Source organism: Hyperolius riggenbachi, chromosome 6 (assembly GCF_040937935.1).
Source record: "Hyperolius riggenbachi isolate aHypRig1 chromosome 6, aHypRig1.pri, whole genome shotgun sequence".
In the NCBI taxonomy this organism is placed as follows: Eukaryota; Metazoa; Chordata; class Amphibia; order Anura; family Hyperoliidae; genus Hyperolius; species Hyperolius riggenbachi.
The window spans coordinates 151,103,894-151,117,538 of NC_090651.1; the positions used below are offsets into that span (position 1 = coordinate 151,103,894).

General features: G+C 42.9%; 1 protein-coding gene across 1 annotated transcript in view; it reads right to left on the reverse strand.

Moving 5' to 3' along the window:
• Window positions 1-611: 611 nt before the first annotated feature.
• Window positions 612-13,645, reverse strand: part of KIF14 (kinesin family member 14) — a 101,773-nt gene continuing 88,739 nt past the window's right edge. The window contains 2 exon segments of the mRNA XM_068240083.1: window positions 612-1,022; window positions 7,558-7,663. Of these exon segments, the coding sequence (XP_068096184.1) occupies window positions 766-1,022; window positions 7,558-7,663 (363 nt within the window). The 3' untranslated portion in view covers window positions 612-765.

Below are 13,645 nucleotides of genomic sequence, written 5' to 3' on the forward strand. Positions count from 1 at the left end.
TGCAAATTAATTGAACCGCTTTTTGCACATAAATTCAGCAGAAATTGAACGCCAGTAAGGTTAAAGCCACAACGCTCTAGAGAAGTTCCAACCTCTTTATCCACTATTTAAAACAAAGAGTTTGAATATCCATGCAATTAGGCTTTAAAACTAAACTCTGTTTGGACGGTTGCGCTGTTTGGACGGTTGAGCTCACCATTTAACCTATTCATTAAAAAAAAAAAAAAAATACACACACATATATATACACCCACATTCTATATTTAACATATATTACATTCAGTGAGGATGCCAAGGTGCACACTGGATAAGGTAGGCATGTATTACAAGATTACAAGCTGGTCAAGCTCAACAACATTGGACAGACCTCATTCAGTGGGCCCATGACTCTTCCTGTGCAGTCAGCAGACTAGGTGGGGATGGTTGAGAGAACAAGCCATTCACACAGGTCCTGCACACATTGCATGGCTGCCAGAATGTCTGTGCTGCTTGCCAGGGTTTCCTGGATCATAATAGTGGCTAAACATGATGAGATATCCACTGTACATGCAGGGGTGTGCCCAAATTCTCCCTTTTGGTGCCCATGTAAGTGATACACTTTTTTTCTAATCTTTCATTATATAATTACATTTTAATATAATTACAAAAGCTGCACATATAAATATTTATAATACACAAGACTGTACACATCGATTATAACCTACTAATCCAATCGTGCAGTGCAAAATCTGTTGAAGCAGTATAATAATGGTGAGGCTGTGAGGGTTACACCCACTGTATGGTGCTGGGCGAGAGCACAGAGTTACGCAGTTCATTTAGTGACTGTAAACCGTTCATTCTCTGAGGCACCGCATTGGAATCTCTTCTCTGAATGGCACACAGCAAAGCCTCTGACAAACTTCTGAGCTCTGTCAAATTGAATATGTGCTGTGACAATGCCAGAAAGTATTTGTTTAATGTAGAGGCAGTAGAATTTAATTCATTGAGTGCCACCAGAATGTTATTAGCATCCAAGTCTGTACCTGTAATACAGAGAAATAGGAATTAAAAGGCATACTGTTAGCATGATAAATAATAGATATTGTGTGACAACCCTAATGATTAATTCTGATTGGTTTCCTTAAAGAGGAACTTTAACACGGGATTGAGCTTCATCCCAATCAGTAGCGGAAACCCCCTTTCCCACAGGAAATATTTACATTTTCTCAATTAGGTCATCAGGGTGTGAAATCATGACCATAATAGTTCCCTTTCTGTGCCGTGACCTTGTAGCATTGTAAAAGTAGGTTCACACTTGTTCTAAAAACGTATCAGTGGCTCACCATGCTGGAGGGGGTAGCAGGGAGGAAGGGGGGCATCAGCGGGGGCCTCGGTCCTCCCTTCCCAACTCCCCCTTCAGCTAGTTTAATTAAATTATTTAAATCATTGTATTAAATTATTTAAATCATTGTATAAAGGAAAGCAGCAAGCGGGGAACTCAATTCTTTGCATCACACCGCTCACCCTCACTTCCTGCAATGCCGTCCAATGAACAACACAGGGCGGCATTGCAGGAAGTGACAGTAAGCAGTGGAACGCAAGGAAGTAAGTTCCCTGCTTGCCGCTTTGCTTTATACATTTTATTACATTGATTTAATTAATGAAACTAGCTCGAGTGGAAGCAGGGAAGGGGGGCGCCGCCGCCCCCTTCCTGCTACCCCCTCCAGCATGGCAGCCCCCCACCCATGGCCAGGGCTGGGGATGTTTCCACGGACTGGAAACGTAGCTGCACAAAAAAAAAAAATTTCTCTCAAAGCAGAGAGAGAAAACAAAATGTTTACAGAAACGGATCCGATCTGCAATGGGCAAGTGTGGACCTAGCCTAACGGCTGATTTCAAGCAACCAGTATTTTGCTCTGTGCATTATATATACTGTGTATTTGGACATGGTCCTCACAGTTTCCTGTGGGAGGGGTTTTACCACGTTTTACCACAATATCAGCCATACAGATCCCCTTGACGATTTGTGAAAAGGAATAGAGTTCCCATGGGAAAGGGGGTATCAGCTACTGATTGGGATGAAGTTCAATTCTTGGTCACAGTTTCTCTTTAAGTGGCAAATAATTGCTACCCTGGCCTAAGTTACAATAGTAAAGATAATACAGGCTGGTGATGAGTCAGTTTTGTAACGCAAAATATACCTGTGCCATGCCAAGATTTGAAAAATGTAGTTAAATATGGTTAACCATTTATGTACCAGAAGTCTCTGGCCCCTTAACCACTTCGCATTCCTGGGTTTTTACCCCCTTCAGATTCCTGACAATTTTGATACTCAGCTGTGTTGCTTTTAATACAGTGATAACTTTTTAATTACTTATGCTATCTAATTGAAACATGTGTTGTTTTTTTCAGGACAATCTAGGCTATCTCTCAGTAATATTGTTTCCAAGCAATTATTTTATTTCATATGCATATGACAAGGAAAAACAGATGTAAAAGCAGAAAATATACATTTTTGTCACTTTTCACCCTGCCTAATTTTCACATGACAAGTGATTTTGATATAAAACACTTCAAAAAATGTTCTTTGGCCCTTCCTGGTTAAAATGATGTGCCATAGGCCTTATTTTGTTACTAGCTGACCACGTAGTGGGCCTTTATAAGAGACCTGCGTACTTGGATTTTTGAAGGGCATTTTTTCCGCTTTCCTTTTTATAGCGTCACACTTCCTTCACAGAGTCCTATGTGTGTCAGAACAGAAAATAAGTACTACAAGTGCCACCATTTTGAAAAGTAGAGATCCAGGGCTATACAAAGATGGGTATATTGTGTCCGTTACATTTTTGTGGTTTTGCTGAAAATTGCACAAGTGTGACCACTTGTTTGAAAATAAATATTTTTTTGACTGTTGGTGACAGTTTGTCGCTAAGCATTTTGAAAGTGACAGGTGCCACTGAAATAAAACACTGGAAAATGTATTCTTCAGCTTCTCACGATGAAAATGATGTGCTATAGGCCTTATTTTGTTACTAGCTGACCACGTAGTGGGCCTTTATAAGAGACCTGCGTACTTGGATTTTTGAAGGGCATTTTTTCCGCTTTCCTTTTTATAGCGTCACACTTCCTTCACAGAGTCCTATGTGTGTCAGAACAGAAAATAAGTACTACAAGTGCCACCATTTTGAAAAGTAGAGATCCAGGGCTATACAAAGATGGGTATATTGTGTCCGTTACATTTTTGTGGTTTTGCTGAAAATTGCACAAGTGTGACCACTTGTTTGAAAATAAATATTTTTTTGACTGTTGGTGACAGTTTGTCGCTAAGCATTTTTAAAGTGACAGGTGCCTCTGAAATAAAACACTGGAAAATGTATTCTTCAGCTTCTCAAGATGAAAATGATGTGCCATAAGCCTTATTTTGTTACTAGATGATCATGTGGTTGACCATTATATTCAGCCTGTGCAGGAGCAGCAGAAAGAATTTGTGGCCCCTTCATCCGCCATTGTCAATATAGTATCCTATGCAGGGCAAATGGCAACATCCACCGTAGAGACTGCATAGCCACTATGTGCTGATAAATCAAATATAAAATGAAATGAAATATCCACTGCATTTTGCCAGCTTTCGCTGTTTCCACCAGGCACCACGTGGAGGTAGCAGCAATGCCTAGCTCTTTTTTTTTTTTTTTTTTTTACACTTTTTTTGTCTTTTTACTTTTCTTTTTACACTTTTTTTTATTGTTTGATATTCATTTATGTGTATAACTGCAACATAAAAAAACATGAACAAAATACAGTCATAAACAATGACCAACTGTAACAATAAGAATATAATGTGGTGGCCCGCTGGGAATGGTGGCCCTTAATTAATGGCACATGCCTTAGGCTGCCCCTGGTCTATTTTCTTTATTTTTAGAAAAGTTTTTTTTTTTTTTTTTTTTTCAAATGGAGCTGGTGGCTACAGAATTTTTTTTGGGAGATAGGCATGGTTCTAATAATTGGTGACCGTATGGTATATTTTATAACACGGAGTAAAGCAGAGGCCTGGGTGGGAGGGACAATCTGGACAGTAATATCTTGTGTCCCTTCTTATTTGATGTTTGGCACACACTTTGCACCTCTTCTGAGGATATTTTTTCAGGGGATTAGGAGGGAGTGATTCCATAAAGTGCCTGTCGCAGAGTCTGATGATGTCTTCTCACTGGGATTGGTCACTGCGTACTGGTGTTGTGCCAGATCCAAAAAGGAAAGATGCAATGATCTGTTCCTGGAACTGCAGGTATGACCCGGTATTGCCTGCTTTTCTGTATGCCACATGGGCATTGAACATTGCCATTTGTAGCAAATAAATCCCTACCTTCTTGTACCAGGATTTCGTTTTTCTAGCTACCAAATATGGGGCCAACATCTGGTCGGACAGATCCACTGCTCCCATATGCTTGTTGTAGTCATCAATCGCAATAGGCTTGACAGTCTCTGATCGGCGAGACGTCACTAGCACTGTGCCCTCTGTGTGCATGGTGGACAGCATAAGCACATCTTTTTTGTCCTTGTATTTTAGTGCCAGGACTTCATTGCTGCGCAGACTACAAGTCTCCCCCTTTTTCAATTTTTTTTTCAGGACTTCTTGCGGAAAGCCTTTTCGGTTTGCCCTGATGGTACCACAGGCAACGGTGTCAGCCGAAAAAAGAAATTTAAAAAGTGGCAAGCTGGTGTAGAAATTGTCTACAAATAGATGATACCCCTTATTTAGTAAGGGGGTCATGAGGTCCACCACAATTTTTCCATTGGCTCCCATATCTGCTGGGCACCCCTCTGGCTGTAGCAGGCTATCTCGCCCCTCATAGATGCGAAATGCAAAGGTGTACCCTGATCCGCTTTCGCAAAGCTTATAGAGCTTTACTCCATACCTGGCTCGTTTACTGGGGATGAATTGTTTGAATCCAAGCCGGCCATGAAATGGCATTAGAGATTCGTCTATTGCGATTTCTCTTCCTGGCACACAAATTTCACAGAATTTTAAATTCAGGTGATTTATAAGTGGCCTTAATTTAAAAAGCCGGTCTCTGCCTGCATTGTCTGGACTCTTGTTTTGACTATTGTCATTGAAATGCAGAAATCTCATGATCATCTGATAACGCAGCTTTGGCATAGTTGATGAGTACAGAGGGGTGTGGTGTATGGGATTTGTACTCCAGTACATTGCGAGCTGCGATTTTTTTGTTAGCCCCATGTTGAAAGTTAGGCCTAGAAACACTTTCAACTCAGACAAGTTTGTTGGTGTCCATTTCCGGGTATAAGTGGACCTGGGGTGGGACTCAATGAATTGAGAGGCATACAAATTTGTCTGCTCGACAATAAATTGCAAAAAATCGTCATTGACGAATTGCTGGAAAACATCGACTGGTGACATATTCCCTGTCATGTCAACCATTAAGCCACTGTTTGCAATGAAAGGAGGGATTTGGGGTGCTTGCATGTTTGGCGGTACCCACAGTAGGTGTGACATGTCCAGTGGTACTTGCTGACTTTGCTGCTGGCTGCTAGCCCCTGGAGCACTAGTGCCATCTAAAATGTCCATGGGTTCCTGAGGACTTTGCTGCTGGCTGCCTGCCCCTGGAGCACTAGTGCCTGCTGTGCTCCCTCCTCTGCGATCTGATGACGCCTGTGTCTCAGAGTCGCTGCCACTGGGAACTGATGCAGTGACAACAGGATGCACAGTAGCAACTCTTGCCTGCTCTGATGGCCCTTCACCTTCATCAGAGCTGGAGTCGCCGTCTGACAGCGGGTCAGAATGTTCAACCGGCAGCCATTCTTCGCCGTCAGATTCGCAGTCAGATTCTTCGTCGCTGCCGCTGATTTCCATCAAGGCAACGATCTCCTGTTCTGTGTATCGCCTCTTTGCCATTTTTTATAAATAGGGTACAGAACAAGATAAAGAGATAATAGATAGAAAGATTTTTTTTTTTTTTTTTTTTTTTATATGAATGAGGATGAGGAAAAGAAGTGCTGGGAATGGAAGTAGAAGAGAGCACGGTGATGTGAGTGGGAGAGAGATGAGATCAGAAGATCAGATGATCAGATGACGATCAACTGATCAATAAGGGGTCAGCAAACTAAAACAGTAATAGGGGGGGGAGGAGGGCAGTATAAAAAGGGCCTAGGACAGCTAGATCAGCTAGATTAGTACAGTGTGATCAGTACAGTGTACTGAACACACAAGGGATAGTTAGGCTGGGAAAGGGTTAGAAAACAGCAATAAAATACAATTTATTTCCACAGTAGATCACACAGCTCACACAGCTCTGCACACAAGCTGCTCCACCTCAGATCTCACACTGACGAGAGATCTGAGGCTTCAGCAGCTTTAGGTGGCAACAATGTAATGTTTACATTGTCACAGTGTGAATGAGAGCTGCCATTGGCTATGGCAGCTGTCATTCACAGTAAAAACGATCTCATTGGTTCTGTGAACTTCTGTTCACATGCACCAATGAGGGGATCGCGCGGACTCGCGGGCGCGCGCACAGCGCTGTTTACACTGCAGGACGTGAGTTTCACGTGAGTGAATGCAGGCAGGGACAGAGCATGACGTGAAACTCACGTCCAGGAATGCTAATTGGTTAAGGACCACACACTTCTTGGTAAAAAAAACAAATAAAAAAAACAGGGCTCACCAACCTGTCTCTCGCCGTTCGCGACTCTCACTCATCGCTGCAGCCCTCTCGCCCTCCTGTCAGTATGAAAGCCGAGCTCTGTGAGCCGGTCAAGAGCAGATTTCATTGGCTCCGGACCCTAAGTTCACTGTGAACCAATCACAAGATTAATGGAGCTCTACTGTCATACCGACACCAGAGCTAGTGGGCTGTAGCGACAGGAGAGCGGTGTGATCACGGGGAACCTGCAGCGCAATTTAATTCTACGCCCTGGCAGGGATAACAGGTCCCAAACATGGCGTAGATTTCAATTACCGTGGTCCAGAAGCGGGTAATACCATTCAGGTAAGTACACTGTATGTCTGATCATAACTTCTAATGAAGCACAATCAAATGAAAACCGAAGTGAAACTAAATTATGAGTTAAGTACTTGCAGCAGACATCTGATTCATGTATAGCATCACATTTAGCATTACTGCTGTCCATACAAATACCACAAACAGAATTAATAACTAACTGAATGTTTACTTATTCTCCTGCATTGGTAAGTATTTGCACAAACACACACAAATGAGCTTTCAGGAGAGCTATTGTACAGTCTGACTGCACAGATAAGGCATTGGTTTATTTACCCTTGACAACAATTGAAAAGTGAATACATGCAAGTTCTAAGTAGGATTGGTACTACAGTATATGTTCACATTTATCTCATCATGTCATGTCTCACTTCAGGAATCCTTTAAGTATGAAAAGTATTCATACACTGAAAATGTCAGTCAAAGTAGCATATAAGAAAGACAAAACAATGGCATATAAGAAAGACAAAACAGTGAACAAACTATTTCTGTTTCCACAAGTATACCAAACATCTGAGTGTACACATATTTCAGAGTTTAATACTAAAAATACACAAACACTTACCTTTTAACAAGGAAATGACAGTATGTTGTAGCACATGGATGCATGTTTTCAAACTACGCAGTCCTGCACTAAGCGAAGATGAATCACTGAGAAGATCCAGATTCACCTGGGTCACAGACAGAAGAAAAGGGCTGAATGTAAACGTGAAAGTGATCCCCTTCCTTTGCTCTACAAAGTAAACCAATGTCTCCTTTTATCAACATGCTTTGTGTTTGATGTCACTCCACTCACACATGCTGCTGTTTAAGGGCTTATTCACAAGACTATAGTGGCATTTATTTTCTCAGAGATATCCCTATCCAAAACCTTTCACATTGCCTCTGTAAATAATTGCCATAGTACTTTACTAGACCATCAGGAACAGGATACTAGGGCTTATGTTAGTGCATTTGGCATCATCTTTAACCACTTGAGGACCACAGTCTTTTCGCCCCTTAAGGACCAGAGCCTTTTTCTCCATTCAGTCCACTGCAGCTTTCACGGTTTATTGCTCGCTCATACAACCTACCACCTAAATGAATTTTACCTCCTTTTCTTGTCACTAATACAGCTTTCTTTTGGTGCTATTTGATTGCTGCTGCGAGTTTTACTTTTTATTATATTCATCAAAAAATACATGAATTTTGTCAAAAAAATGACTTTTTTAACTTTCTGTGCTGCCATTTTTCAAATAAAGTAAAATTTCCTATACATTTGAGCGCGAAAGTTATTCTGCTACATGTCTGATAAAAAAAAAAAAAAAACATTCAGTGTATATTTATTGGATTTGGTAAAAGTTATAGCGTTTACAAACTATGGTGCCAAAAGTGAATTTTCCCATTTTCAAGCATCTCTGACTTTTCTGCGCACCTGTCAGGTTTCATGAGGGGCTAAAATTCCAGGATAGTACAAATACCTCCCAAATGACCCCATTTTGGAAAGAAGACATCCCAAAGTATTCAGTGAGAGGCATGGTGAGTTCATAGAAGATTTTATTTTTGTCACAAGTCAGCGGAAAATGACACTTTGTGACAAAAAAAAAAAAAAAAAAGTTTCCATTTCTTCTAACTTGCGACAAAAAAAAAATGAAATCTGCCACGGACTCACTATGCTCCTCTCTGAATACCTTGAAGTGTCTACTTTCCAAAATGGGGTAATTTGTGGGGTGTGTTCACTGTCCTGGCATTTTGGGGGGTGCCTAATTGTAAGCACCCCTTTAAAGCCTAAAGATGGTCATTGGACTTTGGGCCCCTTAGCGCAGTTAGGCTGCAAAAGAGTGCCACACATGTGGTATTGCCGTACTCAGGATAAGTAGTATAATGTGTTTTGGGGTGTATTTTTTACACATACCCATGCTAGGTGGGAGAAATATCTCCGTAAATGACAATTTTTTAATTTTTTTTTACACACAATTGTCTATTTATAGAGATATTTCTCCCACTCAGCATGGGTATGTGGAAAAATACACCCCAAAACACATTATACTACTTCTCCTGAGTACGGCGATACCACATGTGTGGCACTTTTTTGCACCCTAACTGCGCTAAGGGGCCCAAAGTCCAATGAGTACCTTTAGGATTTCACAGGTCATTTTGAGAAATTTGGTTTCAAGACTACTCCTCACGGTTTAGGGCCCCTAAAATGCCAGGACAGTATAGGAACCCCACAAATTACCCCATTTTAGAAAGAAGACACCCCAAGGTATTCCGTTAGGAGTATGGTGAGTTCATAGAAGATTTTTTTTTTTTTGTCACAAGTTAGCGGAAATTGATTTTAATTGTTTTTTTCACAAAGTGTCATTTTCCGCTAACTTGTGACAAAAAAATAAAATCTTCTATGAACTCACCGTACTCCTAACGGAATACCTTGGGGTGTCTTCTTTCTAAAATGGGGTCATTTGTGGGATTCCTATACTGCCCTGGCATTTTAGGGGCCCTAAACCGTGAGGAGTAGTCGTGAAACCAAATGTCGCAAAATGACCTGTGAAATCCTAAAGGTACTCATTGGACTTTGGGCCCCTTAGCGCAGTTAGGGTGCAAAAAAGTGCCACACGTGGTATCGCCGTACTCAGAAGAAGTAGTATAATGTGTTTTGGGGTGTATTTTTACACATACAGATGCTGGGTGGGAGAAATATCTCTGTAAATGACAATTATTTGATTTTTTTTACACACAATTGTCCATTTACAGAGAGATTTCTCCCACCCAGCATGGGTATGTATAAAAATACACCACAAAACACATTATACTACTTCTCCTGAGTATGGCGATACCACATGTGTGACACTTTTTTGCAGCCTAGGTGCGCTAAAGGGCCCAACGTCCTATTCACAGGTCATTTTGAGGCATTTGTTTTCTAGACTACTCCTCACGGTTTAGGGCCCCTAAAATGCCAGGGCAGTATAGGAACCCCACAAGTGACCCCATTTTAGAAAGAAGACACCCCAAGGTATTCTGTTAGGAGTATGGTGAGTTCATAGAAGATTTTTTTTTGTCACAAGTTGGCGGAAAATGACACTTTGTGAAAAAAAAAACAATACATATCAATTTCCGCTAACTTGTGACAAAAAATAAAATCTTCTATGAACTCATCATACACCTAACAGAATACCTTGGGGTGTCTTCTTTCTAAAATGGGGTCACTTGTGGGGTTCCTATACTGCCCTGGCATTTTAGGGGACCTAAACCGTGAGGAGTAGTCTTGAACCCAAATGTCTCAAAATGACCTGTGAAATCCTAAAGGTACTCATTGGACTTTGGGCCCCTTAGCACAGTTAGGCTGCAAAAAAGTGTTACACATGTGGTATCGCCGTACTCAGAAGAAGTAGTATCATGTGTTTTGTGGTGTATTTTTACATATAACCATGCTGGGTGGGAGAAATATCTCTGTAAATGACACATGTTTGATTTTTTTTTTTACACATAATTGTCCATTTACAGAGATATTTGTCCCACCCAGCATGGGTATGTGTAAAAATACACCACAAAACACATTATACTACTTCTCCTGAGTATGGCGATACCACATGTGTGACACTTTTTTGCAGCCTAGGTGCGCTAAGGGGCCCAACGTCCTATTCACAGGTCATTTTGAGGCATTTGTTTTCTAGACTACTCCTCACGGTTTAGGGCCCCTAAAATGCCAGGGCAGTATAGGAACCCCACAAGTGACCCCATTTTAGAAAGAAGACACTACAAGGTATTCCGTTAGGGGTATGGTGAGTTCATAGAAGATTTTATTTTTTGTCACAAGTTAGTGAAAAATGACACTTTGTGAAAAAAACAATAAAAATCCAATTTCCGCTAACTTTTGACAAAAAATAAAATCTTCTATGAACTTATCATACACCTAACAGAATACCTTGGGGTGTCTTCTTTCTAAAATGGGGTCACTTGTGGGGTTCCTATACTGCCCTCGCATTTTACGGGCCCAAAACTGTGAGTAGTCTGGAAACCAAATTTCTCAAAATGACTGTTCAGGGGTATAAGCATCTGCAAATGTTGATGACAGGTGGTCTATGAGGGGGCAAATTTTGTGGAACCGGTCATAAGCAGGGTGGCCTCTTAGATGACAGGATGTATTGGGCCTGATCTGATGGATAGGAGTGCTAGGGGGGTGACAGGAGGTGATTGATGGGTGTCTCAGGGGGCGGTTAGAGGGGAAAATAGATGCAATCAATGCACTGGGGAGGTGATCGGAAGGGGGTCTGAGGGTTTGACCGAGTGATCAGGAGCCCACACGGGGTAAATTAGGGCCTGATCTGATGGGTAGGTGTGCTAGGGGGTGACAGGAGGTGATTGATGGGTGTCTCAAGGTGTGATTAGAGGGGGGAAATAGATGCAAGCAATGCACTGGCGAGGTGATCAGGGCTGGGGTCTGAGGGCGTTCTGAGGTGTGGGCGGGTGATTGGGTGCCCTAGGGGCAGATTAGGGTCTAATCTGATGGGTAACAGTGACAGGTGGTGATAGGGGGTGATTGATGGGTAATTAGTGGGTGTTTAGAGGAGAGAAGAGATGTAAACACTGCACTTGGGAGGTGATCTAATGTCGGACCTGCGGGCGATCTATTGGTGTGGGTGGGTGATCAGATTGCCTGCAAGGGGCAGGTTAGGGGCTGATTGATGGGTGGCAGTGACAGGGGGTGATTGATGGGTGGCAGTGACAGGGGGTGATTGACAGGTGATCAGTGGGTTATTACAGGGAATAACAGATGTAAATATTGCACTGGCGAATTGATAAGGGGGGGTCTGAGGGCAATCTGAGCGTGTGGGCGGGTGATTGGGTGCCCGCAAGGGGCAGATTAGGGTCTAATCTGATGGGTAACAGTGACAGGTGGTGATAGGGGGTGATTGATGGGTAATTAGTGGGTGTTTAGAGGAGAGAAGAGATGTAAACACTGCACTTGGGAGGTGATCTGATGCCGGATCTGCGGGCGATCTATTGGTGTGGGTGGGTGATCAGATTGCCCGCAAGGGGCAGGTTATAGGCTGATTGATGGGTGGCAGTGACAGGGGGTGATTGACGGGTGATTGACAGGTGATCAGGGGGGATAGATGCATACAGTACACAGGGGGGGGGGGGGGGTCTGGGGACAATCTGAGGGGTTGGGGGGTGATCAGGAGGGAGTAGGGGGCAGTTTAGGGATTAAAAAAAAAAAATAGCGTTGACAGATAGTGACAGGGAGTGATTGATGGGTGATTAGGGGGGTGACTGGGTGCAAACAGTGGTCTGGGGGGTGGGCAGGGGGGGGGGGGGGTCTGAGGGGTGCTGTGGGCGATCAGGGGGGGGGGGGGAAATCAGTGTGCTTGGGTGCAGACTAGGGTGGCTGCAGCCTGCCCTAGTGGTCCCTCGGACACTGGGACCACCAGGGCAGGAGGCAGCCAGTATAATAGGCTTTGTATACATTACAGACTAACCAGCAAGCTCATGGTGACCCAGAACTCATTACAAAGCCTATTATACATTGTTTCAGCGGCGATCCGGGTGCTAGTAACCCGCCGGCGCTTCCGAACGGCCGGCGGGTTACAGCGAACGGTGGGCGGAGCCAGTCCCCGGCGGCTGATCGCGTCACGAATGACGCGATCGCCGCATAGCCACTCCCGCAGCCGCCCCCTGCCGATGGGCGTATTGCGGTCGTTTGGGCCCGGACTTTGCGGTTCATGAGTTTCAATCTTCCAATCCACACTTCAAATCCACACCAGGACCAAACATGAACAGCAGTTCAGATTGAATAAAAGGTGCGCTTTGAGTACTATGGGAGAAAAGCGCTTTACAAATGTTATTGTATTGTATTGTGCTATCAAGGGCCAGTGGAACATCATAGCAAGTGAACCCTAAAGACAACCATACCCAGTTAGAGGTTTGTAATAGATTAGAAAAAAAAAAAAAAACAACTACAGATGGAGTGAGTATGACAGATGGTCCTGCCTTTGTTGGGATCTCTACCTCTTCGAACACAGTGCAATGTTGACCAATTAAGGTCCTCTAATTTACAATATAAAAAAAAGTTTTGTGTTCTAGTTTTCACTAGTTCATTATTATTCTGTATTTATTTAGCACCGACATCTTCCACAGTGCTGTACAGAGTATATAGTCTTGTCACTTAACTGTCCCTCAGAGGGGCTCACAATCTAACCCCCACCATAATGCTATGTCCATCGTAGTCTAGGGACAATTATCGGGGAAAGCAAATTAACTTATGGGTATGTTTTTGGGATGTGAGAGGAAACCGGAGTGCCTGTGTGCACATGTGCAGTACGGAAGTGCCTGTCTTCGGAAGCACTCAGGGACTAGAGCCCCGCAGAGGCCAATTTTGAACGGACAACAGCGGGTGAACAATGAGATGGAAAGAGGGCTGTGGAAGGTTCTATGGGATCCAGAGCCTTCACTCTTCTTAGGTGAGTCTCTATTTACAGGTCCCTTCAGGTTTGCGTTAAAGAAGGAGTGTCAGCCACAAAATCAAATTCCATTTACCCACTGCTCTGTGTTTACATGCACCCTGCAACCTTTTACCTCTGTTATAAAAACATTTTGGCAGAGTGTTTTCCAAATAAGTAACTGAGTACTCTAGGACATGCCAGCCATGGCACTAGTTTCCAATGTACTAGTTT